General features: G+C 46.9%; 1 protein-coding gene across 1 annotated transcript in view; it reads right to left on the bottom strand.

The window, feature by feature from the left end:
* Positions 1-96: 96 nt before the first annotated feature.
* glis2b (GLIS family zinc finger 2b) overlaps positions 97-27,818 on the bottom strand; it is a 29,639-nt gene continuing 1,917 nt past the window's right edge. The window contains exons 2-7 of the mRNA XM_047571209.1: positions 9,466-9,670; positions 8,395-8,525; positions 7,025-7,162; positions 6,812-6,945; positions 6,612-6,730; positions 97-5,874 (exon numbers count right to left, since the gene is read on the bottom strand). Of these exons, the coding sequence (XP_047427165.1) occupies positions 5,132-5,874; positions 6,612-6,730; positions 6,812-6,945; positions 7,025-7,162; positions 8,395-8,525; positions 9,466-9,643 (1,443 nt within the window). The 5' untranslated portion in view covers positions 9,644-9,670 and the 3' untranslated portion in view covers positions 97-5,131. The remainder of the gene's footprint in view (positions 5,875-6,611; positions 6,731-6,811; positions 6,946-7,024; positions 7,163-8,394; positions 8,526-9,465; positions 9,671-27,818) is intronic.

The following is a 27,818-nucleotide window of genomic DNA, read 5'->3' as shown; positions in this document are numbered from 1 at the left end:
TCGACTTTGTCGCTTTTTAATTATTTTTTTTTAATTTAAATCCGTTTTCACCCGAGTGAATAGACACAGTCGCTTTAATACAAATGACAACACGCGTATCAAATGCAGCTTTATTAAACATTTTTTTTTTTGTTTGTTTTCATTGACATTATTATCAATATCGTAATAAATTCCTCTAAAACAGGAGAACACCGCTATGTTGTACCAATTGAAGACTTTTACAACTCTAAAATTCTGCATGTTCAACCACAGAACATGATGCCAGGAGAAAAAAAAAATATACTTTCATATAATCTTTATTTATTTCTTTTTTTTTTTCATATAGTGTATAGCTTCTATATTTACCTATAATAGAAAGGCACTTGGAAAAATTAAAATACTGACATAACATCTCACAAATGTGCAAAAACATAACTTGGAACAGGCCTTGCGTGGCCTTAGTCTTATCATTAACCCTTTGTGCAACACTGTGGCACTTCAGTCAATGGCACCCCTTTACTATGACACTGACCTACCTAGCTAACGGCTTTGTGCCCTGCTGGATTTCACTTTTCCTAACGCGAAGTGAGGGTTACTTTAAAAAAACTCAAGGAGCCCGTACCAATCGTATCAAAAAAAAATAAAATAAGACTTTAAATTCATTTTGACTGATTTTTAACATTATTCATGGTTCCCCTCCAAAAAATTAAAGAAAAAAAAGATGAATTACGCTCAACGCTAAGAAAAGATGTGACAGCATCCCCATATCTACACACGCTATGAGGGGGAGGAAGAGGAGGAGGAGGAGGAGAAGAAAAAAAAAGTGCAATTTCTTACAGGCTGAGCTCAAAAGGGTTAATGGATCATACAGCTTATTTAATATTATTGAAAAATAATGTGGACCCTGGTAGGATCCGTGTCGTGTCGCTCAGGTTTCTGCCGCCGCGATGAGTCTCTGTCCCTGGCTTCGACCAGCAGAGGAGAGACAGACGAGGAAAAGGGAGGAAAGCGAAGAGGAGGAGGAGGAGTGCCGGCGCTGCATCTGTGGGTTTCGCTGTTGCCATGGAAACCGTGTCTAGCCTACTTAACACCTGTTTTCTGATGACATCACACCGGCGGGATTGTCCACTCGGAGCGAGAGACTCTTTTACGGTGCCAAACCTGAGCCGAGGCCTCGGGTGTGTGAGTGTGAGTGTGGCGATGGGGGGCCGAGGGGGGACCGATGTCCAGGGAGGGGGGGTTCTTCTGGGATAATGAAGCCTAGAAACACAGGTATGCTGTGTGAATCCTGACAGACTCGTGGGCAGCCTGGCAGTGCATCCCCTAAACGGGGAGAGTTGTGTTTGTTTACTGCGAACGTGGCTTGTTAGTTTTACTTTTCAATCCCTGGTATAAAAAAAAAAAAAAAAAAGCTTTGTGGCCGGGAGGTGGGGGAGTTGAGCGTTTCAGGTTTAATCTACCCACAAAAAAAAAAAAAAAAAAAAAAACAGAAAAGCGAGGGCAGGCAGAGTTCAGTGGCCTAGTTTTCCGCGGGGCTGGTATGCCTGTGAGCGGCTGCCACACTGGGCACAGCACAGCCAGTGACTTCAGAGCTAAGAGGGCCGATTGCAGGGTAGGTGCCCAGATGGGAGGACAGGCGTGCAGCACGGCCATCCCCTTGCCTCCTTTCCTCTGCTGGCGTGCAGCCTGTGCCCTCGTCTCTCCCTGTCCCCTGTTCATTCATTCATTCATTCATTCGTCGGGCCGAGCTTTTCTCCTTGCTCTCACGCTCTCCCAGTGCCGCCCGCCATTTCACAGTTACTTCGCTATGCTTGCCGCCTTTTTTATTTTCGAAAAGTCATATCAAAGGAAAAAGGTTTGTAAAAACAAACAAAAACCTAAAATAATTTGGTGTTTCGATTCTTAACTGAGATATATTTACACCCGCACACACTCTGAATTATACGCAATAGGCCAATGTGATTGTCATAGATAAGTGTGATGATGTGCACATAACTCAACAGTGGTTCCAGCCTTTTAGGCCGCTTAAAACAAATCTCTTGTACCTATTACTAGACTTACTGAGAGTCTCATGCTAGTATCTATGAGGCTGCAACGTGTTGAGTTGGGTTGCCAACATCGACGTGTTGTATCACTCAGATACAACTTGCTCCACGTATGATCTTTACTATGTCCTGATGAGGCTGGAATGTAAATGGTTTCACAGTTTTTTGTTCATAAAACCATAGTTTTGATGAAAAGTTCTCAAAGCATGGCGCTATAAAACTGAGAGAATAATAGGGCTGGGCGGTATACCGGTTCATACTGAATACCTGTATTTTTAATATACTGACATACATTGCACAACGTTCGGACCAGTTTCAATGTAGCGCTTCTTAACACAAATGGTGCGAATGTGTCACTGCGAGGTGTGGTGAAGATGGAAAAGTCCGAAAAATGAAGCGGCAGAACGAGAACGCTTGTTTTGGATGACCTGTCCCTGAAAGTGTTCCCAATTTTAGCTTTTTATGAATGAGAAAAAAAAAGTGTTGAGTACAGACTACAATTATTACGGTAGCCGTTTGCGCTGCTGTTGGCGTCACAGACGTCTCGGTTTAAATTTGAATAAATATGTCAAAACGGATGAAACCGTAATTGTCCCTGTTTCTTCATTTCATCTTGATAACATTTTATTTTTGTTTAATCTCTGATCTGTAGATGTCCCCAGATTTCTTCAACAGCAGTCAGTGCTAACACGGGGCCACGCAAACCTGTTTTACTATTAGTGTGGGATTATTCTACAAAATGTACTTATCACCTCAGTAAAATAGTCCATCCTTAGTCAGTCTACTGCATTAATTCCTCTCTCAACCAGTAGAGAATGTTGTAAACATGTGATTATGCATGAAAAATAAAGAAATACCATGATATTGTCAGAATTTTGAATAATACTGTGACATACTTTTTGGGCACAGCGCCCAGCCCTAAGGTATAACTCATCCTCCAGACACCATAAGTATCTTTAAATTATTGTCAAGATAGTTCAATGGCCACTCTTTAAGAAACGTCCCTAGCATGACTAATAAATTACCCCAGCCCTTTTATATTTATCCTAGGACCACTTTGGTGACTCAAACCACCAGGTTGGCAACCACTACCCTAGAAGACTCCACCCCCCAAAAAAAAACTCTCTCCTCCTCTCCAACCCCTTGAAAAAGACTCATCGCTGACAGCAGAAAGCCGATTGCAGAGCAGCCGTCGCAGGACACAAGGAAGCAACTTCAACATCGGAAAAAAAATGTCTCGTCTGAACAACAGCAAAAGAAAACAATAATAAAAAAAATGGCAATAACTGAACGTGTCATTCCCTCAAAGGTGGGACGATGGGATGATGCGATGCACGGATGGGGGACAGGAGGGATGGAGTGAAAAGATATTTGTGTTTCTAAGGAGAAACGGTCCTTGATCTCCTGCTCCCTTAACCTCTCGTCACACATGCTTCAGTACTAAACGACATAAGCCCGAAAAGACCCCACAGCAACATTGGCCCTTGCTGAAAATTGTCATAAAATAAAATTCTTACTCCGTAGCAACATTTCATAAAACACGTAAGGGATATAACTTGCGCTAAGTGCATGTTGACCGCTCAATCGAACCATGAGAAGAAGTTTCCCAGGAGTCTAGGGTTATTTTGTCTTTTTTCTTGCCCCTTGGGACAGCGTAAAATGAGGCAGTTTGCAATAGTGTGGCTTCGTAGTCAGTCCAGCTGTATGTGGCAGTGAGTGCGTCGCACCCCCCCCCCTCCTCCGTGGCACAAAGCGAACATCCCGCTTGCTGCTCTCCAGGTATTTTTGGCCGCGGCATGAAACTTGTTGAACTCGGGACAAAACTGTCGAGGCTAAGTCGTACTTGGACTGGAAGGCCACCTGTTTTTCACAGCTGGTTTTGGGTCGGGTTACTTTAAGAAAAAATACAAGACAGTAGTGTTTACCGCCACAGTGGCCCTTTCATGCGCAAACTGGCCGTGTTGATTCAATTACGGGAAAGCAGCTGGACAATCCGGGGAGAAAAAAAAAAAAACAAAAAAAAATAAAACACAGTGCTAGTTCTGTGAATGCCAAGCAGGATGTTGCGTATCGCGTCCGACCAGAGGGGGGAGTCAGACACACCAGTGCCTTAAATTTCACTTGTGAGAAAGAGGAAGTGATGGTTGGTCGTTGCCGGGTGATGTAACACCGTTTGTCTGTGTTCTCGGTTCGCTCTGTGCCTAAAAAGCCCCTAGTCTGCACACCTGGCACACATTCTGGTGGACTAGGCTGGTCTGTCTTGGTCACCCTCCCCGAAAATTAGGGGACAGATTGTCAAAAGTGCTCTCTCCCAGTTCGTGGTACGCTGGAGGAGGAGCAGAGAGATTAGCAGCAGTTCTGAGGTTTCAACACTACAACCAGTTGACACTAGTAAGTGCTGTGTCTGATTGACCTGTCTCGGAGCTGAAGCAGCACAAATACAACACAGCTTGAGTTCACTTGCTTTGGTTTGGCAAGCTTGTCTGAATCATATTAATCACAGCGGCCTGTGAAAAATAGGTTATACGTTTAAAATCATCTGAGAAGCTTCCTGTCACGTTGCACCTAACGTTGAGGGTGTCATTCGTGGTGTATGTATCTCACTGCTAAGCTGGAGGCACACTGTCAAAAGTACAGTCATATAAATACTTCGGGACTTTTTTGTAAGAACACAGAGCACTAAGACCGTCACGTCCATGGTTCTTGTCCACAGAACCAGTAAACAGGAATGAGTAAAGTATAAAATAAGAGAGCAAAGAGGAGCCCGTTGCCAGGCTTTGAGATAGAAATACAGAGCCATACGTGTTCCTGAACAGAGTTCTTGGGCCTCAAGTTTCCCCAACAGTACAAGAGACTTGCGTTGTATGTTTAATTCTTCTGTCGTGAGGTGCTTTTCTGTCCATCTTCTGATTGGGTTTGATGAGTTTCTGTTGTTTTTCTTTTTTTTGTTTTCAAATCTCTCTACAATCCATTGCCTGGATTTGATTGTGCAAGCCAATCCTTCTCACCTTTGACCGCCCATACCCTCATTATGGTTTTGACCCTCCCATCCCGACCCCCTGAGCTCTTCTGGAATGTGTGTGTGTGTGTGTGTATCCGTGAGTGTATCAATTGACCACAGCTGGCTTGAGCACCACAGTGCCTGGGGGTATGACCACCCAGGACAGGGGATCATGAGACCCTCCCGTGGAGAGGTTCAAGACCCCCCCAGTCCCCTCATTCTCGGTCTCCTCTCCCCTGCCCTTCTTCGCCTGGTGGCTCTGGGCCCTACGGTCGGATGTGGCCCCCAGCAGAGGCAGCATCGGCAGGCCCACGGCCGAGGTAGGGAACGCGGGGGAAAGCAGAGGGGACTTGGCCAGCCCCAGCGGGGAGCCGCCGAAGGACAGGATGGACGTGCTTCCCAAGCTGCCTGGCGGAGAGTTGGGGCAACCCAAGGTGCTGAGGTCCAGGGGCCGAGGACTGAGGGGGGACAGCGGCAGGGCGCCGCCGAGACCCTGCAGAGCGTGGCCTCCCAGGAGAGCAGCCGTCGCCCCTGGGATGATGATGTGGGCTCCGCTCACGTAGGACAATTCAGAATCCTTCCCTCCGCCATTCGCAAGCCCTCCACTCTGACTTCCTTTAAGCAAGGACCCCACCCCACCTGGGGAGCCCTGCTCCTGAGCGACAAAGTGGCCATGGGCTTTGATGTGCTTGCGGAGAGAGCTGGGGTCGGTGTAGCGCTTCAAGCATCCCACCATCTTGCAGTAGTAGGGCTTGTCCACGTAGTGTGTGCGCGTATGTTTGAAGCGGTCGCTGGAGTTGGAATAGCGCTTGTTGCAACCCTCGTAAGGACAAATGTAGGGCTTTTCACCTGCATTGAGAAAAGATTATTAAGATGTTGAGAATCCATTTGCAAAAGCTTACAAATCTATTTATCTTTAATGTATCAGTGGAGTAAATGTGTCTCGGATGGGAATGGGCTTTCATAAGATTTTATTGATACCGATGCCATTAGCGATTCTGCTTATCTATTCGATTCTTTATCGAGGAAAATCAGGCATTCGTGGTTTCATGTAAACAACACAAAATGTATTGAGTTTCTAAACAAGAGATAAGAGCTTGTGTAGGTAAACGAATAGGAAATTGGTCACTTGATCCTCACTGCTAGGGGCAGCTGCATTTGTTGACCGGAGATTGTCACCATGGCTTTCTCTGTATTTAATGCCGCGTCGTCGACAAACGCTTCAGCATGTTGGTGGTGTTACCGCCCTTGCTTAAAACTATGGTGCTTCTGGTGAAGTGAAGCAAACCTCTCTGCCATTGCGTCTTTCCTGATCGTCAACGCCATGCTTCTTCTTCTGTTTTATGATGGTTGGAAAACTACTTTTAGGTGCATTAACGCCACCTTCTGGACTGGGATGTAAAGATTTGTCGTGAAAAGCATCGATAAAGGGGATCGATAAGTATGAAGGCTAATGATATCGATGAACTGAACCAGTTGGTATCGGTTCTTTAAAAGAACCAATTCCAACTGGTTCTCGACGCCCATCCCCAGTCTCAGATATCTGTCATTTCTCTTTCATAACTCACTTGGTGTAGAGTACTGACCTGTGTGTGACCGGTTGTGTATCTTCAGGTTCTCCAGGCGTGAGAAGCTCTTGTTGCAGGTGGGACAGCGGTGGGGTTTCTCGTTAGTGTGGGTGCGAATGTGGATGAGCATTTTGTACCTGCAGCCAAAAAAAACAAGCTCGTTGCGGCATCCACTTCATGAATTCACCCTTTTACCAAAGAGAATGATTTTTTCTCACCTAGCATTAAACCCCCTCCCTTTGCGAGCGCAGCCCTCCCAGTGACAACAGTACCCAGAGTCCTTTTCAGGTTTGACGTGGAAGTCATTGACATGGTCCACCAGGTCTTGTAGGGAGTCAAAGAGCAGATGGCACTGAAGGAGGGAAGAGCATGTCAGACACATGTTGTGATCAGACCCGTGTTTGGCTGCAAAATGCATTTCTCTGACTGACCTTCTTCCAGCGGCAGGCCAGTTGTTCATCTGCTGAAAGGTCGGGAGAGGCTCTCTTGTCGCTAGTATGGCCAATGAACATGGAGGATGGCAGGTGAAGTCCTGTCCCAGCCCCGATTGGCACAAAGAACTGAAAGGCCTGTGGGATGTGAGAATTCTGGTGACAAATGGGAAAAAGTTGGAAAAAGAGCAACAGGCTCATCAAACTGCCGCTGACCCTTAGAAAGAAATAATGCTCCGAAGGGAAACTCAAAAATGAGACCATGGGTAGTGCATCGTAGGTCTTCAATCTTGTTATGATCAGGACAGCCTAAAAAGGTAAGGCTGGCTGCGCAGTAGTAGTTTGACAAACAGCAGTTCAAGCTCTAATGCTACCGTCAGGCTTTTTGTCAACACACAGCGCAGAACTGCTGATTCTCATCTTTTCCTTCAAAAATCCACCTTTTCATTTCTGTTTTCCTGTTGCCTGTTGCCTGCTGCGCGCTACAAACCCTCCCTACATCCCTGAGCTCAGCAGGAGAGCTGTAAGATCCGCCGAAGCTCGGCTGGCGCTCAAAGAACCAACGCGCAGACACTCGCGGTGCAACTTGGCTCAATTCAAAAAAAAAAAAAAGAAGAAGAAGAGGAGACTTGATGAAATTTAGAATAAGGGAGACACGCTGTGGATTACAGTCCTACGGCTGTCTCTCATCATGACAGAAATTTGTCTGTGACTAATTTCATTTAATTCCCTGTGGTCCTTCCTCATGCAAAACTATGCGAGCTGCTTTATGAGATGATGTACGGTGATCTTCTATAACAAGTACTTATTTTGTGTGCGAGAAAGAAAGTGTGTGTAGTGTGTGTGCTGGGGGGGGGGAGGCGTGTGTGCCCCTATAGGACACAGTGGGACCTGGGGCGGCTGAATAGCCCCAGCCAGCGTGTCTCAATTCAATTGCGTGGGAATTGAATTAGGCGGCGTGAGGTCTGCATGGCCGTAGTTTGACTGAAATCCGATTATACACACACACACACGCACATGCATACACACACACGTCATGCCAGCAGGGCCACCGAGTGCAAGTTACACTGACTGAGCTAGTTGTTGGGGACACAAGAGGTGTTTGATAAGAGCTCTCACACGGAGGCCTCCCAGCCTTTGCGTAGCCTGACTCCCTTATGCAAAGTGTGACACAACCCGGTGTTGTTCCTGATTTGCTGACCCTCAGCGGCCTGAATCACTCTCTCCTGTAGACGGTAAAAGTCTGAATGTCACTGTTTATTCTTTCTTGGTGGTGACTGAGGAGAGCGCACGGGGAAATTAGAGGAAATTATTGTGTTAAGTGTTCGGTTAGGGTTAGGGTTAGGGTAACAGCTTTTGTTCGTACTCACCCCCGAGGGGACGTAGTTGCCGTTGGTCATTTCTGGAGAACTGGGGGTATGGCGGGAGGAGGGAGACATGCTCAGGTCCACTGCAGGTGGGGTGGGGGTGTCCGTTCGATCATGAGGGACCACCTGCACGCCTGGGAAAACACACGCACACACACATGTTGCAGTGACCTCCAGTAGACTGCCCATTAAAGTTTCATTTTTGCCACAAATATGTTGACATTTGTGGTTTTTATTGTAATGTCTTTACAAGTTGCCTGAATTGCTAGGGCTGGACGGTACGACCAAAGACGTATATCACTGTATTTTTCAAAATTCTGACGGTATCACATTATTTTATTTTTTTTCATGAATTACGTGTTCGCAACATTTTCTACTAATTGAGAGAGGAATTAATGCAGTAGATTGACTAAGGATGGACTATTCTACTGTGATGATGAGTAAATATTGTAGAATAATCCCACACTAGTAATAAAACAGGTTTACTGCTGATGTGGAAATCTGAGGACATTCACAGCTCGGATATAAAAAAAAAAAAAAATTAGATGTTATCAAGGTGAAATGAAGAAATGGAGATAGCTCTGGTTTCATTTATTTACACATTTATTCATATTTAAACATATCTAAACTGCTATATCTGTAATGTCAACAGCAGTGCGACCGGCTACCGTAATAACTGTAGTCTGCGTGCAAGATTTTTTTTTTCTCATTCTTAAAAAGCAAAAATTGGGGACAGCTTTAGTCAGGGGACGGGTCATCCAAAACGGGGACTGTCCCCTGAAATCTGGTCACCCTAAAAAAAACAATGAATTTGTAATCTCTGCAGTGGGCTCTTCACTTCCCATCTAATGCCTCCATCACGTTGACATTTTAAATCTACCCTGTAACTAGCTTTATGACTTCCTGGGTGCTGATGACACTCCCATCCGTCTCGGCTGTTCTCTGCGTTAGCATGCATGACAAATATGTACCACCTTAACCTCCGGTGGGTAGCATTGTACACACCTGGACCTCAAAGTACGGCCCAGCAAAGCTCTTCTCACCATGTGTTAATCTTCTCTTCTTGTTACCTACCTGTGTGTGGAGATGCTGGTGAGGCCGGCTCTAGGACCGCTGTCCCATCATCCGCCATGTGGAGTTGGCGAGCACGTTTGGCGTGCATCGGTGAGAGGGGAGGGGACAGCGCCCCTCTTTCCCTCCCGTTGGCTCTCCGAGGGAGCTTCAGGTCTAGGGGCTCGTCTAAGGACAGCATGGCAACCGCAACCTGCCGACCTCCCAACTGCACAAACGGAGAGGTAGAGTTATTAGTCGGAGTTGACCCAATGAAAGTTCACGCAACCACACCACGTTCTAATGAGAACAGGGCCGGAGGAGATGAGCTCTCCCACCTGCAATGTTTCTCACGTGAATGTTGTTGATAGTGTCTCACGTTGCACAATCCCGCCGGGGCGAGGAAAATCCTCTCCGACAATGGCAAACTCACCGCAATCATAAACCGAAAAACACTGAGTAAGCCGAGTAAAAATAAACACACGCACACATACGGAGAGGTCCGTGACCCCCTTCTCTTTTTTCCGTCCTGACCTTTACTCGCACACTCTTCCTGAGGAATGTCTACAACTCAATCCAGATGGTCACCCCCACCGCTGGCCCTGCTTCAACCCAACCCCTTGGTTGGCCAGTCGCTGGCCCTTGCACCCTGTCACATCTCTCACACACACACACACACACACACTACGCCAGCCCATCCCCAACCCCCCACACGCCGTGCACCTTCAGACAGCACAGACCTTTGAGACCCACCAGCAAACCCGCAGGCCTTCAAGTCCAGCTGTACCCACTCCGTCCACCTCCTCCTTCCTCTAAACACACTGACCTCTGGACCCGGCCTGAGGGCTGTGGGCGGGTCGCTTCATCTAGCTGTCATTCTGAGCTCCATTCGTGTTCTTCCTCAGCCACTAGATGAGTCAAAGATATAACTGCTGGTTTATGTTTAGTTTGAATCCTAATTCTAATTAACGACTTGCTAGGGTAAAACTCACTTAATCCACATTATTTCAACAAAAGCTGTAAATAAACGAGCGATCCTAATCTTCCCAACGTTTACTGCCTCACACATACAGGAGCTGATAGTATAGTACCGCTGAATTTAAGCCAAGCTCTCAATTGAACACAATGTGTTAGGGTTCGCTGCTCCTTCTCGCCAGGGAAACACACACACACACACACACACACACACACACACACACATACATCTCTTCAAAGCATTTTCCATATGGACAACACAGCTGCAGAGTAGCCTCTGTTCCTATTCCAAGTGTCCATGCAGCAAATGCACACGCAAATACTTCGACAAATGCACGCATGCACACACACAATTAAACTGTAAAAAAAAAAAGAAAAAATTAATCTGTCCTCTCAGAGCATGCCAACACATACTCACAGAAGCCGTCGTTAGTAGTGAATGGTTGGCTTTGAGAGCGAGTGGGCCAGGGGCCACATGAGAAGCCCTTGTGTCTGAGATGCATGGAGCAGGGAGGTCACCAGGTTCGTCACTCCGACAAGAGATGGCCACCAGCTCGCACACACACACACACACACACTAGCACACACAGCCGTAGGGGGGTGGGAGTGTGTGTGTGTGTGTGACTCAATCAGCCATAGATAAGATGATGATAACGCACACATGCACTGCTACAGTAGAACACACTGTATGAGCATGCACACAGGACGGCATTATGGCGCTATCAGTAAGATCTGTGCAGCATATAATGTTCCTCACATGCACATAACATCTTAAGACAAATCTGTTTTTTCTTTTTTTAATCTGAATATAGACCACTGACGAGCGCGTGACCCGCAAGTTACTGTTGACGAGCGCTTTGAGACGACGCAAAATCTGAACGTTAGCCTGTTGCGTTGAGTACGGGATGCGGGGAAAACGTTTATTTTGAGAGACTGACATTTTGTCGGATTATACTGAAGTCGGTAATGAAGGAAAATTAAATATGTTGCTAATTCCAGTTTTTAAATTGCTCAGGAGTTATATCCAGCACTGAGAAAAGACATGAGGACACGGACCAGTTATCTGTTCCCATGAAAACAGGAGGTAAATCTATTGAATGAAATGTTTGTGGCTGTGTCGTACAGACCACGAACCGCACTGCCTTATTTTTTTTAATGGTCTGCTACATGTGTAGGGTTTCACCTGTGCAGACTGCCAAACAAAGAAATCCAACTCTCATTATATATTTTCAGCTACAGCAGCGTCGCGTGTTGGACCCTGACACGTAATGAATTGAATACATCCATCAGTTAGAGCCGGGTTAAATGCGCAACGATAAAGGAAGTGGGTTTGCTGGTAACTCCTTATCAAAGGAGTTTGTTATGTGGCCAGTTGTCATTAGCCACGGAAATAAACATGCTGTGAGTGCATACGAGCCTCCCTCGGAGCTGCGGCTAATACCACATCTCCGTTTTCTCTCTTTCCCGGTGGTTAAATTACTGTAACTCCTGTTACGCGCGGCTGCCAAGAATTTCAGCTTTATTGTTTAGCCAAAGTAGCAGAAAAATCGCCCATCATCCACTTTAAACGAGTGAAAGCCCCTTACCCCGAGGTGCGGACCAGGAATCAGCTTAACCTCTCAGCAAATCCTGCTCTCATCCACTATGCGGGGACAACCAGCGAACGGGCCTTCCATCAACATGATAATCCATGCTATGATGCAGATATATGGAACATCTAGATCTATAAATCAATTTGGAACCGGATATCATGTGATTTTGCATCTCTCCCTGTGAGACAGTGGTCCCAACGCACAAAAGTTCCTTTCAGGCAGCTGCTGCCAATTCAAGCCATCATATATATGTATGTATGTATATATATATATATATATATATATATATATATAGAGAGAGAGAGAGAGAGAGAGAGAGACCTCCATAATGGACTACTCAGCTCATGTTTTCCTATTTTATCAAGCATGACTCCCCCCTCCGCCCCGCTCAAACAACAGCCAGCCATTTTTCCGCACATAATAATAAAAGGCATTGTTTGTATCCTCCAGCTTGCTGTGTGGTTCAAATTTAGAAATTTAGAAACATTTGGTTTTAAATCTACTGCACTCTAAATTCTGAGTGAATAAAATGCAAACAGCTGAATGGATAATATAAATTCTCATTAACGCGCTATTGTCTGCAGATATTCCTTTCTGGAAACACTCAGCTCCAGCGGCCCGGGGGGGAGGGCGATTGAATTGTATTACTGAAAGTCACACAAATAAAGAAAGACATTTTTTTGTCAACTCTTCTCCTCAGAAACTCTGGTAAGAAAATCCAGTTGCTTCAGACAAAAAAACATTTCAAGTTCTGCGTGTAAGGTTGGCCACTTTTTGTAAAGCAAATTAACATAAAACTAAATTCTCTCGAAATATTCTGGGACTTCCCAAATGGCTTAAGTATAGTCCACAGCCCGCTAATGTGATCCCGGTGGAGTTATAGTTGTTAAAGATGTTTTTTTCTATTCTTGAACTTAAAGTGAAATGAGATTTTCGCATTGAAGTGGCGTACTGGCAGCAATCACGAAGGTTTGGGACAAAACTACAGAGGCCGCTTTGCTGAGGCCAAACAACCAATATCTACAGCAAAATGTGAGATTATGACGTTGCAAAGAGTTGTGGAAAGACTTGAGAAGGCGACAAAACTCCTAAATAACAAGATAGACGATTAGGAGGACAGGAGTCGATGTAACGATGATAACAAATGGTCAATGTATAGTTGCCGGACTTTTTGAGTTTGACATAGTTGACAGTTTGCAGTTTTCAGGCCTAAAATCAACATGGCCACCTTTAACCAATCACCACATGGGATTTTTACTGAAAGATTCTTCTAAATATTATACATACAATTGTGTAAATTGAAATTGAAAGGTATTTATAAGTATATTGTAGTAACACTGTTGACATGCGATGAATCCACGCTCGACTCACGCACTATTCGATTCAACTTTCTGAATGCGATCCTTGTCCCAGTTTACATGCAACAGAGAAAATCAAATAAATGGCATGTCTCCTCCTACACACTAGGTGGCGATATGTGTCTTTTCAGCGGGTTAATACGGCCTCTTTTCGGTGGACATATTACATTACACAGTAAACAACTGGAGTCGTCCATGGGGCGGACCGGCATTTGAAATAACAACATGATGGATAATAGTTCAGCTTTTTTAATCTCATACATAATGTGTGCACTACTTATGGTGCGGGTGGTTCTTCTGTCAGCTCTGTTTACCTTCTTCTCCTGCGACCAGCTTTTTTGCACGTTTTTGTTCCGTGGTCATATACAATGGTTGTGGCGCAAGCGCACATGTGTTGTCCAGTTAAAGTCCGATTAAGGGCATTATCTGTCTTAAGGAGATAAGGAGAACTCTGATTTTAGTCGGAGTAATGCTTTTACATGTGCTTAAATTGTCCAGTTAAAGTCCAATTAAGGCAATAATTCTTTTTTTTTTTTTTACGTGCATGTAAACGTACTGAGCAAAGGAGGAGGATACAATTTCTACTTGACCTAACGGTAGAAGCCAACCAACAGCAAAGACGGTACAATGACATGAGGAAACAACAAGGGAAGGGATCATCAAACACTGAGTCATCTTCCCTGCCAGGCTGCTGATGATCAACGGGGAGCGAACAACCGTCTTTGACAGACCAAAGGTTGTAGACACATGCATCAGGGAGAGCAGCCAGTACCTGGAGACTACCATGAGATAGAGGGACAAGGGACCAACATTAAAGTACATACTGTAGCTAGGGACATTTTGACCCCAAGTACCCATTCATATTCACAGGGGTCTCTTCAGTCAACCGCTGCTGGATATCACCTCAGCTTACGGTCACGATCATTTCTTAGGGGAGAAAAAGTGGAGACTGGCCGGGAAGTGACTCACAATTTGTGGATCTTGGACCTGACTTACGGGATCGCGACTTTTTTCTTTCAAAAAAAGCCACGCTTCCCCGAGTGGGGGCTTGTGGGAAATGTGAGACAAAGAGAAAGGCCGACTCGGTGAAAGAATGACACAGAGAAGGGATGAGGGGTGGGCCGTCCCGGTGCGTGCACGCTCGTGTGATATGCGAGCGTTTGTTTAAAGCCTAGTGGCGGGTGGCTGTGAAGTTTGGGGAAGGGGTGTTGGCCGGCCCCCATGCAGACTTCCTTGCTCAGCCACGGGGTCGACAGTGTTTCTGAAAGGCGCCATTGTCCCCTCTCCGGGCCCTCTCCTCGTCTCTCGAGCAGAGTAAACACTGACTACAGCAGCTGAAGAGGGAGAGGGGAAAGGAGGGATGACCGAGGGGGCCGCAGTGAGGATACACGAGGATGACGGGAGGAGGAAGTGGCGGAGGAAGAGCCCTCAAAGAGAGGTCTGTGCGTAGCACATGCGCTCCCACCTGAGTCCCTCATTGCAAGTCCCCTTTTGATGGAGTTTGTGTGAGAGTTCGGGGTGGGGTGAGCTCGGGTCGAGGTTGGAGGTTGTGAGAAAGGTGGGATGGGTTAGCGAAAGGGTGAGGTGGCGCTGGGGGGGCGGCAGGCATCAGGTCAAGGGAGGCTTATGTGTTTCAACACCTCTGCGCTCTGAGGCTAAGCTCACATGGGTCAGCGCCGACCCCGCTCCGACCGAGTGATCTTTCAGCCTGATCTGATCTGATGAGATCTGCGGTGGGGAGGGAGGTGGAGGGGGTTTGTGTTTCAGCTCGGTCTGTTTGGTCTGATGGCGCAGAAATGAGCACCAACAACAAACATCAGGACACATCACAGACTGCGCAGCATAACACGATTATATTACAGGGCATAAAACCGTATTGTGTAATATTTTGTTTCCTGGGACGGTTTCAGAGGGTGAGAGAATGTGTGTGTGCACGTTTTGTGTGACCCCCTTCTGAGGCTGGCTGTAACTTAATCTCCCTCCTGCTGTGACCCTGGGAGGTGGTCTGTAGGAGGTAAGCCATCTCTCCCTGGGGCTCTTTGCTCTCTTCTTTTTCTTTTTTCATTCCCTTTTTTTCTGTCTAGCACACACACACACACACCGATTCACAGAGACCAACCAAGCTGAGATATCGGCACTCTGGAGACACAGAAAGTCTCTGGAGTGAGGCATGGTTTATTGTGTTTTTAGTCTGGAAACGAGGACCCACCAAGAGCCACAAAACTGGTAGACACTACCGGTGAAAAGTTTGAGAACAGCACCAGTATCCTCTGGTATAGTGAACTTAAGTCCAAGCTAAACCAGAACTACTTCAGGATAAAAACAAGATGGAAAGCTTGATGGTTTGTGATGAACTGGACAGAAGAGTGAAAGCCCTGCAAGTGTGGGAGGAACTCTCTGTAAAAGATTTGATTTCCATTTAAGGAAGAAAGAGTGTGACAAATGTTAAATCAGATAAAGATGGTTTACGAAAGTCGAAAGTTTAGAATATATGTTGGGTTATATATGGATTCCACGATTTTATTTATCAGTTGTTTAATTGGACTTTGCTTTCCTTTCAGGGTAAAATGAGACATTAAACCGCATACATTGCAGTCAAAAAAAAAAAAAGAAATATTGGAGTGTTCACAGCTGGTAGTGTACATTTCCTTTTTTTGCAAATCAGAAGTCATTTAAAGTGGTAGTTTTCGTCAGACAGGACTGACCAAGAGAAATAGACCATCTTACCATCAGCCCATAATAGTAATTAAAGGGATTTTTAGGGTACTGTGGGAGATAGATGTCATAACCTACCACTCACGTATCCTACGCCAGTGGGAGCCATTTAAACTTGTGCGCTCGTTAGTCTGCCTCACTGTATAAAAAAAAACCCTCCCAAACACTAGTCGGCACTATGTCTTGTTTCCCCGTCGGATTTCTACTGCCTGCTTCACTTTCAACAATACCAACAGAGGTCATACAAATGTTTGTGTCTCCGAACCAACAACAAATCTGAAAATTGTGGAGATAGAAACCCAACTGGAAATACTAATGCGGAAACACGCTACTACCTAAGTGGACCAATCACAGCTCTATCTGCCCCATAATCTGTCCGTTGTGTCCTTGGGCGACACACTTCACCCACCATGCTCCCTGGTGTTTGACTGTGAGCAAGTGATATTTGGTGGTGGTTGGCGAGGATGTTGGGAAAGCGCCATATAAAACCAATACGCTATTATTATTGTAGGGTCTGCACTCAAACTGACGCCAAAGTCTAAGCCGCCTATGATACAGAAAAAAATATGGTTTCTATTACGTATGTCTGAAAGTGACAATATTAATTTTCAGCTACAACACGTCCAGTTCCACTGGTTATAACTGAATTATAATAATGTATAATATCTGACAATGTAATATCACCGCATTCACTCAAATAGCCGCAGCCTCTTATCAGAATTGCAGTGTGGCAACCATCTGGCACCATTTGGATAATTTGGATAATGTTATCATATTGTTTCAACTGATACAGAGGAAAGCTTGAGGAAGTCCTACAACCAATGAGAGTAAAACATTATGTGACGAATGCCTTAATCGCTGTTAACTGTTTGCAGCTCAGGTATAATATAATGAATTCCAATACTAAGATTTAGTCCGGTCAGTATCAATCAGGATTATATAGAATCAAAGCTGTTTTTTAAATCATTATTGCGTTCTGTGGACAATACTCAATGTCATTTCACTACATCTGTTTTTCAAAATGTAACAAAAATAAAACATAAACCCAATCCGTCGAAAACAGAGCGTGTTACATAAATTCTGGGCTTCTGCCACATTTACTGAACAAAAGGCAACTTAAAGGTTTTCCATTAGTTTTCATAGCCGGGTTGGAGCGTCTGTCATGTCTAGACCTGTTGGAGTTTTTTTTTTTTTTTTTTTTCTCATCCAACAGGTGGGAAGAACCGGGGTCAAAGGTAACCAGATGAGGCGTGGGCGTGAAGTGACCTCTGACCCCCGACGACTGGGTTCTACATCTGTGACCCGGGGGCCAGGTGGAAATAAACGCTGCTGGCACTTTGTCGAGCACGCGCACAAAACTCGGGCGAATAACAGGATTAAACTGATCAAAGCGTTTGTATTCTTTAAAGTAATTCCCACTCGCAGTTTCGCTTAACAGTCAGAGGCAGGTTGGTCAGAGAGGGACGTGATGCAGCGGCGCTGTCGTGTCTGCGCTGGAAGTGAGGTGTTCCAGGTTAATGATACATTAGTTAATTCATATAAGGACAAGCGAGAAAAACAGGCCTAAAAATGGTCACCGCCTCACTCCCTCTTATGTCACTGCTGACGTTTCTTGAGGTAAGAACCGCGAGCGACCCCACCTCTGCTGACACACACGCCCGAGCCGCAGCCCCCACCCCGCACCCCGCCGCCCCCCTTCCTCCCCGGCCCGTGATGGATCACTCAACACACAAACACACACAGCTGAGATTTTTTTTTTTTCTCCTGCTTCTGTCCTTCTTAGCCAGCCGCCTCCTCAGACAGGAAACCTCAGTTTCCACTCCTCCTCCTCCTCCTCCTCCTCCTCTGGGCCTCTAATTCCCTCTTTTTCTCTTTCTTTACTCCTCTATTCTTTACTTTAAATTTTCTCTCACTTCCACCGCTCAGTTTTCTCTTTCGTTTTACTCTGCGTCTCTCGTCGCACTTCATCCTTCTCGAACCCGCTGCTGCACAATTCCCTGGTTTTTATGGAGCATTAATTCCCTAATTTTTTTCATTTTTTCTTAATTGCAAAGTATAATTAACATTTGTTTCAAGTTGCACCAGTTAACTTAAAACATCTTCCCTTTGTCTTTGACTCTGTTGCACACAAGCACCCTGGATCTTACACAGTGTTATGTAATAGCAGCATGCATGGAGCCACTGGGGACGGGCTGTTGGGGTTGAAACTGTTTATGCAGAGCTGGACTCACAACATCTGGAATACAGAGGGTGGGGCTACACCTGCGTTAGCGTCTGCACGCGGGACAAGCGAGGACGAAAGTGATTATTTCGGGGATTCGGGGAAGAGACAACGATGGAAAGGATGAGAGGAAGGAAGGAAGAGATCGGGAGAGAAAACACACGGAGGAGAAAGGGAAGGAGGGAATGAGAAAAAAAAGGGAGGGATAGATGGAGCGAAAGAGTGCAACAGGAAGCTTCTCAGTGAGCTACTGATGGCCTCCAGCCAGAGCTTTCAGACACTGAGGAATTCCAGGCAGAAGGCAGGGACGGAGGGAGGGAAGGTGCCAGGAGGGAGGCACAGGAGGAGGGGGGGAGGTGGTGGAGGAGGAGGAGGGCGGGTCGCGCTTGTGGTCTGTCGTCAAAGGGGGACCGCTACAAGGGAAGGGAAGAACACGCGCTCAGAGCGATATCTTTGTGCGGTTGAACATTAACGTTTTTCTTATGATGCAAAACATTGGTAAGAACAGACAAATGTGAGCTTCCCTCCGTGGCCTCGAGCCACCGCTGCGTTCATTCGTTACGCTGCTTCGTGGACTGTGCAACGTGTTAACCGTGTACTGCTTCTCTTTGTGCAACAGTATTGACTTTCACTTATGTGGTTTTCTTTAGAGGTGTTAAAAAAATGAAAGAAAAACTAATTATTGACGCAATGACATTTTACCAAAAATAAATTCCAGCCTGAATTAAAAACCACAGAGAGAGAGAGAGAGTCATGCACTGCACATTTTTAATTGGAAGCGCAACACTCCACCAGACTCTGCATTTTATTATCATCCACGCAGACCTGACAACAGAAGAGAACAGCATTTTCGACTTGTCTGCCACACAGTAAGATTAGGCCGTGACTGATGTAAAAAAAAAAAAAAAAGGCCATCTGACTGAGATTTGACACTGTGTCATTAAGCCTTATGACCCGATAAACCAGGGATTAGCGAACGACACAGTGACCCGGCTCAACTCTGAGTGGGGTGGGAGGGAGGGGGGGTTGGATGGATGATGTTTTCCCAAAAACGGACGCGTTATAATATCCGAAAATGCTTTTTGTCTCTCTCTTACATCAACGTCTAGCACAAGGATTATGTGCACGCTTCATGCATTTCCATGCTATGCTTCGTTAGAGCTCATAAAGAAGGTGATGGAGTTCAAAAATCTGGAGAGAGGATACAGCAGGCACAGGGATAGGAACCAAAATGATCTTTTTTTTTCTCTGGTTTTCCTTGACATCGTCTTGAAAATTTCTCCATCTAGTAGCAGAAACTTCTGCTGCAGTACATACCCCAGGCCTGTGCATGGCGCTGTTTCTGCTACAGAACTTATCGATGAAAGAAGAAGAAGAAGAGGCAGCGCATGCACATCAACCCTTAGACCATAGGTTTTCAACAGGGGGTCCGTGACTCCAAGGGGGTCCACAGGGTTACTGCAGGGGAGGGTCTCAAAATCTTTGGTTGATTAGACATTTTTCATACATCTAACTTTCGCCCCCAAAATTTAAATTGGTTTAAATGCACATGGATTAGCATGAATCCAACATATTTTAGTGAAGTCAGTATTTCACTCATTCAATGATGCAGGAGCTGTCTCAGCAGCGCACTGTTTCACACAGAGCTCCACACTACACCTGTCAATCTAAGCCTCCTGTACACAGTAAGCCCCACCCCCATCGCTGCTGAACGCTGACTCTGTCAGGTTCCCCACAATTGGTCGAGAGCTTATTCAGCCCCCGTGTGAAACCCACTGGGCGGCCCCTACTCCACTTAGCTTTATTTAAACGTAAAGGTGTGTGTGTTTATGGCAGTTGCACTGCTATTTGTCACCGTGAGACCTGGATTCAAAAGGCGCGGTTCCAGTCACCGGAAAACCCAGATCCGTCGTGGACGGCCGGCAGAAACGTGCAAGACATGTTTCCCCCAAACATGGTATTCGTGTAAACGTGGCCTCAGAATCCCTGGTATCTTCCATACAAACATGAACACTATGTGATTGAGGGCCCACGTGTAGGAACATGTGCTCTGAGTCACCGCTTTGTTTTCCTCTTACCTGCTTGAAGCTGTCAATCGACTAAATGAGTTTTAATCTATACAGGACCGGCGGCGGTAAACAAGACGATGACGAGAACTGTTTGGGCGGCGGGCCTGCCCACCGCTATCCAGCGCCCCTAGGCACTTCACACGACGGCATCGTAAGGCTTTGAACAGCGGTGAGTAATCTCGCAATAACGCGGGGCATTTCACAACACAGCCGTTTTGTAGTGCAGCGGGAAACCAGGGAACACAGCGTGAAGCCTGCCGCCACGGAGAGGAGGAGGAGGAGAACCGAGAAGAGACGGAGATGTTTGTCTTTGCACTTAAGAGACGTGATTGACATCCACCACCCTGGCTCACTTTGACCTCCCTATAACTCCGCCGGGCCTCTCCACCTCCTGCAGTCTACCGAGAGCGCCTCCCTCCACCCCTCATCCCTTGCTCTCCCATACTTCATTATAAACAGAAAACTGCCTCCTCTCCGCTCCTTCTTGACTTCCTTTTCACCTTCCTCAGCTAAATCCCCGGCGTCTATCATCGCTCTGCTCTTCCTTTCCCTCTCGTCCATCATATCCCCTCACGTCTCTATCGCCTTTCTGCCCCCCCTCTCCTCCCCTCCCCTCCCGTCCCTTCCCCTCCCTTCCCTTCCCTCCATTCCTGTGGCCTCTCCCCCCGCAGGCAGTGATGCAATCCTCCGACTCCTGCGTGCAATCACAGGGTCTGGAGTTGGCTCACCAGCCGAGCAGGGGCGTCACCGCACCATGCTCAGTAGGAAAGCAACAGGAGAGGAAAGAAGGGAGGTGGGGGAGACGAAAAGAAAAGAAGGAATGAAGCCAAAGACGGAGAGAAGGAGGGAGGAAAACAGTCCGAGGCTGCGGTGGCTGATAGAGGAAAAAGTACCCTGATAAAAGTTAACGGCTCTGTTTGTTTGCCGTTTATTCACAACTAAACCTTGGGTAAACATGTTTTTGTTCGGTGTGCGTGGGGTGGGTGGTGGTGGTGCGGGGGGGATGCTGTTCATTTTTTTGTTTTCTTTAAATATATTGGAGGAACTTGGATTCGATTCTGGACGATAAAACAGCACAACATCCCGGATCTTGCGCTCCCATCAGCCCACCGACCAGCTGTGAACGTCTCGCTGGGGCTGCTGGATGGGGGTCTGTTTTTTTCGGAAGTGACGTTGCTCTGCTACTCCCACACTAAATGCTGTCTTTCCAGCTGACTCACGCCGACATTACCATTATTCTAACAGCCAGGACCTGCAGTATTAAAAAATTCAAGCGATACATATATGCGGAGGTGGCGCTTTAACATTTTCTCTGGTGGTCTTTACATACATTTCCATATCTGCGCTTCGCATCGCCTCGGCGAGGTGGATAATGCGTGTCAGGGCATATACCGCGCACAGATGTGCCGAATTCCTATCGCCGTGGAGATGCGTCCATTAATAAAGTAATCTCGTCAAACAAAATGCACCTAAAGCAGAAATGAAAGGAGAGATTACGGCACATAAAGGAGTTTAAAGGTTAAAACGGTGAAAGGGTTTTGCACAGCTGTGCACGCACACACACACACGCACACCGTCTCACAAACAAACACACTTTCCACTCTGGCTTTACCAGTTTGGCGGAGCTGCTACACCTCCCCTGAAGGCAGCAGAAACGAGCACAAGGTCAGGTCAGGAATGCAAAGCAACGGCACCTGCCTAAATCTTTAAAATACCAGGTTCTTTCAGTGCGCTCACACAAACAAAAAAAAAAAAAAAAAAAAGCCTCTGGTGGCCACTCCCTAAAGCCCAGGTCAGGACTTAAGCCTTAAGAGGAATGACTTCAGCTCCAAACAAACTCAACTGGTATGTACTCACGGTGCATGAAGCATCTTGAACTCTAAAGGAGATGGCTCACTTAGATCACCAGTTCTAATCTAAGTCAACAGGTGGGAAGAAGGTCCAGAAATTTCTCCTTCTTCACTGCGTTTTGAGGGAGATATTCATATGAAAACAATAAGCGGCAAATCAAATCAAGTCCAGTTTCTAGGTAAAAGACGTACAGGGCCAGTATTGTACGTTTGTACCTTACTGTACGTGCACACACATATACTCTAGCGAGGAGTACGCCGGCAGTGAGTTCAGACCAGTTCAGAGTACTGTGGTACCGCTCCAGCTTTGGGAGGGGTGCGTCTGTCTCACAGTCATTTCCTGGATGGGGATATTATGGCACCACACGCACGAGAAACAAACCCCTTTCACATTTACACACTGACCCCAGCCTTTTCCATTTACTTGCAACTCAATAAGTCAAGGGTGCGTGGCGAAATCCCTGGGAAGCGGGTCTTCTTGTTCAATAGCCGGCGTAATACGATCCCAAAAAACAACTTTATGCAACGCGGCCTCCGGGAGGCTCGGGCCGGAGCGCCGGGTGCCGTCGCGGAGGCTCATGTCGTGCCGTGTCGTGCCGTGTCGTAACTTTTCGAGGGAGCTGGTGGACGGGGCGCTCCTTGCGTCGGGAGGGGGGACACCTGTGCACGAACGGGCCAGGCTGAGCAAAAGAAAGAAGTCGTGGGGGGGGGGTGGCCGCAGAGCCAGATGTTCACTCAGCGGGGAGTACCTCCGTTAAAGTCTGCTAGCACGTGAGCCTATATGTGGGTATGAGAGTTGTTTATGTACAAAGAGGAGGAACAGGGCAGTGGCCCAGCTTCCCGAAGCACAGCATGCTGAAAGGAGCGGAAAACAGGAAGAGGGAGAAATACAAAACAGCAGAGAGCAATTAGTAGACTAAGTGACGTGATGTGTATTAAGGGGAGGGGGGGGGGCCTCAGCAGAAGGACCATAATGGAGCTCCTGCTTCTTTAAATGTAGGTGTGGCCCCATATATATAGAGTCTGCTATACTTCCAATTTAAACCCCTGTGCCTCCCTCGTCAGAGAGCAAACATATACAAAGCTTCTTTTTCCCGTGCGGCTGCGCCAACTTAACGGCGACCCCGCGTATGGAGCAACCCGCCGCCCTCCCACCACAGCTGGCAATGAGACAAGGTCAATATGACAGTCTTTTCCTCTCCCTTTGTCTCCCTCCCTCTCCCCCTTTTCTTTCTGTATCCCTGGCTCAACTAAGTGGCAGGCTCCACCCTGCATCTTTCATCTTTTGCGGCTCCAGTGCGAGAGAGGGGAAAACGGAAAAGAAGAAAGAAAAAAAAAACGGGAGCAGAGAGACAGATGCAAAGGGACAGATGGAGGGCGACTGAGATGGCGACAGACAGAGTTGAGCCCGATGCTGTAAAATGGAGCGGCGCTAAACTCTCGATTGAAATTTGGTGACGCGTCTTCATCGGTGCGATCTGTTGGAAATGAGCATCAGGAGGATCTGGAGACGACGACTCCTCTTCTGATCTGGCTAAACAGGGCGAGCAGCGGGAGCTACATGTGCCGTGGACAAGTGTAGCCATACAGTACATCACACAGCCTTTGGGAAGAATGAGCCTTATAGAGACTTTACATGCACAGCTTTGTCCACCTATGCTCAAAATTCCTTGTCCCAGTTTACATGCATCGAAGAAGATCGATTAACCTCCTCCACAGTAGGTGGCGACATGTGCCTTTTTAGCAGGTTAACACTACGTTAATACAGCCCCCTTTCCAGTTGACCTATTACGTCATATAACAAACAAGAGTTGTTCCTCCAGCAGACCAGCATAGTTCAGCTTTTGCTACCTAAGATGCTATCCCTCAGGTGGTTCTTCTGCCGACTCTGTTTACCTGTTTTCTGTAAACTCGTTGTCCAGTTAAGGTCCAACTAAGGTGAATACACGCTGGAGAAAATCGGTTTCCAATCACATTGGATTTTAACCGGAGTAACATGTTTACATGCGCTTAAGTTGTCCAGTTAAAGTCGGATTAAGGCAATAATTCATTTTTTTCACGTGCATGTAAACGTACTGAATTAATGCTTCACATTTACTCCGGAATCAATACTTACATTTAAAATCAGTCAATCCAGCTAATCCAGGCCCCCTAATGACTGACTTTACCATTTATTAAGACCAAAGTAAACAGTGACTGTCAGTGATCAAGAATTTCCCCTTAACGCCAATTATCAACCAAGTAAAAGCAGGGGCTACTTCTTAGATGCATCTGAGGTCAGAATAAGTCTTTATTATACAAAATGCAACCTCAAACTCAAAACATTTCCAAATTACATAAGGCTCCCTCTTAAGAAAAAAATAAAAAATAAATCAGCCACGGTACATATGAATTAAATTAGTGCTGGCAACATCCCCGCAACACCACAGAGAAGGTAAACACTTACAGGCCAAAATTTTTTCTCTCCCTCTCTCTTATGCCTCATGTGTAAGACGGAGACCGTCTTACATAATGTACACGCCACTCGCGGAGCTAGGGGGCTCCTGGAAAGTGGGAGACGGAGGCGCGAGGGAGGGGACGATGGGAGTTAAGAAACGAGGAGGAGGAGGAGATGGAGTCCCAGGGAGTTGGTTGGGGATGGAGGGATTGAGGGGAGGAGGGAGGTGAAGGGGGCAAAGTCTGGAAGCTAGCTGACAGGACTGGATATGCCCAGACAGAGAGCCGGGCCCAGGCCCAGACTTGAGAGCCTCGGTTGAAACTCATAAATGCCTCACCCGTCTCTCCCTGCTCCTCTTCGCTTTAAAAGCCCCACCATCACTCCCTATCCCCGTTTGTTGCTCCTCGCCGGTACTTAAAGACATCCAACTCCTCCCTTTCTTTTCTCTCCAAACAAGCAAACATACCTCAGTCATACTGAGCTGTCGTTGCGCTATTGAGCGCCTTGCAAGAGAATCCAGGGTGTTGACCAAGCAAGTAAATAATAATAATACAAACCAGCTGCATCTAAACTTAAACCACACGGCTGGGAGCATATTACTGAGCAACTCAGACAACTGCGAGCTCTACTACTTTCACTTTAAGTTAAATATTAAATATGAGGCTGGAAACTAACCAAAAATGCACTTTGAAAAAAAGAAAAAAAAAAGAAAACCAGCCCTCTATTCCCTCCCCTGTATCTGGGCCAGCTCATTTACATCACAGTTTCCTCATCAAGTGTACCCTGCCCCAGACACGGTCTGCATATTGTCTGAAGGGCTACGCGAGCTGAAATTCTCTCATGATAGAAATTCTGAGCTGGAAGTGCAGAAGGCGCATTAAAAAAAAGAGAAAAAAAAAATGAGAAGAGGTAGGGCGGGGTAGCTGGAGTGAAGAACTGAGTTGTCTGTGTTTATTTTGGAGATGCAGGCCTGCAGACTCGCAGCACAGGCACTGACCCTTAAACTTAACCGTGGCGGATCCTCACAGCGAGAGCGAGATCTTTGCACTCGTTTGGGATGTCCCGCACAGGTGATTTAAAAAGAAAGGAAAAAAAAAAAAGGGAGGACTGTATATAAATATATGTCCCCCCCGACACCGGGGAATTTTAACCCACCCTGGGGACCCAGGAATGGTCTGCTCCAAGAGGAAACAGTGAGGCCGTGAGGTGATTAGTGGTTACAGTTTAACTGGAGAAAAATGCACGGTGCGTGAGCCCCGCCAGCCTGGGAGTAAAGCGGAATGCGCTGGTCTCTTTCAGTTTGCGAGTTAGCATGAGTCAAGCTCAGTATCCGCTTTGTTTATTCTTAATGTATGGGTCCAAGAGTCTGGCCACCACCCCGCACAGACGCATCACGCTGCAGCGCTCCAGAGAACGGCTGTGTCATTCCACGGACACATGGCAGTGATTAGCGATAACTGATTTTTTTCTCTCTCCCTCTCTCTCGCTCTTCCTTTCTTTGGAAGAAGAAATTGGAAAGTTTTGAATCATACTGAAAGCTGAGAGTCATTTGCTGTCATTTTCAAGTTTAACTTTAGCTCAGCGTCGTGAATCAGCTCCGTTGAATCTTAATTTTTTAGCAGAGTCACGCTGATGCCCGCGGCCTTGTGGCTTGTGTGACTTCCAGCGATATATAGCGAAAGAACATCAGCTTAAAAATAACCAAGAGCCATGTAGGTAGGTAGGGAGATAGAGAACATGTGAGCACTTGAATGATTGGTGCTGTGGCACACAGATGAAAGGTAAATCGTTCATATAAGCATAAAAACACGGTGACTCATCGCCATCGTCGGGCTGGCTTATTTGTGTTTTCACATTTTCAAACTCCGCATCCAAAAAACCAGCATCGACTAACCATCCACCCCATGTTAGAAACCACATGTTTGCCCCAGCTTCCTTCATTAAGGGGACGTTTCATCTGGCAACACCCCCCCCCCCCCCCCCCATCCTCCCCTCCACTCTGACATGTTTATCCAGACCACTGGTAAAGAGCAGGGATGCGCGATCCCCACATTAAGAGGCATGACATACCCTAATTGCGGTTTCACCTTTCACCGCATCCTGATTAAGTGCCTCCAAGTGCAACTCCAGGAGGGGCGGCCCTATCTGCCGTAGGAATCGAAAACGAAGCGGCTCTTCGCCCCCTGCGAAGATAAACGCGTGTGTGCATCAGGTGCCTCTTTGTCACGGCATGGTGCCTCGTTCACTGACCGCTGGATTCCCCCGCCCGCCCGCTGCTCTGCTGCCTTTCAGCCGTGCCGTAATCCCCGGCAGCCGCGGGGCCCCCCGCCGCGATATCAAATCAAACACTCAAACTGGAGCTGCCCGTGCAGCTTGCGTCCCACGCACACTTAACTGGTGGCAATGTTCGGCCTCCTCGGGGTTTACTTCTCATATCTCCTCGTAAAGCAAAACTCGTTTGGCCGAGAATCTCTCCTCAACGTGCTCTTATATCAGAAGCGGTGCGGTTTCACTGCAGCGAATTAAGGTATTAAGGCAAGTGCACCGTGGCTTCCCACCATCCCTCTACCGCATGCCTCTTGTGGTTGCTCTCTGACGCAGGAATATACCATTAGGGGTCCACCTTTTCCACCATAAAACAGCTGCCTTTCCCTCGCAGTTGGGCCGCCGGTTGAATGATGTCACGCGGTTTGCGGCGCGGGGCCACGATCTCACATGGAAAACTGGGGGGGGGGGGCGACGCGACTGTCCGAAAAGCTGCCGCTCCGAGTGGAAGGCTGGGACGAGAAAGTGTACGCGAGGCGAAGGCCTGCCAAGCGCAAAAAACACAGGCACGCAGATTGTGTAAGCGCAGAATGCCACCAGAGGCAGGCACAGCTGGACCCGGGCGGACATCTGGCTTTACGGTGGAGATGAGAGCCTTTTCTCTGCAGTGGCTGTGTCCTGTGTGTCTGTGTGTGAGAGAGGCGTTGCCTTGAATAGCCGGGGCCGATGGTGATAGATGCCCCTAAGCCTGCACCCAGTCTTTCTCTCAGATGGATGTCATAGCTGACCTGTGGCTGAACTTATCATTAGCAGATTGGATAAGCAATGCAGCGAGCGGGGCTGTGGATGCGAGGAGCACCTGTGTCACAGTGCAGAGGAGGTTTATGGATTAAAT

Source organism: Mugil cephalus, chromosome 20 (genome assembly GCF_022458985.1).
Source record: "Mugil cephalus isolate CIBA_MC_2020 chromosome 20, CIBA_Mcephalus_1.1, whole genome shotgun sequence".
NCBI classification, from domain to species: Eukaryota; Metazoa; Chordata; class Actinopteri; order Mugiliformes; family Mugilidae; genus Mugil; species Mugil cephalus.
This window is presented reverse-complemented; position numbering and strand designations above follow the sequence as displayed.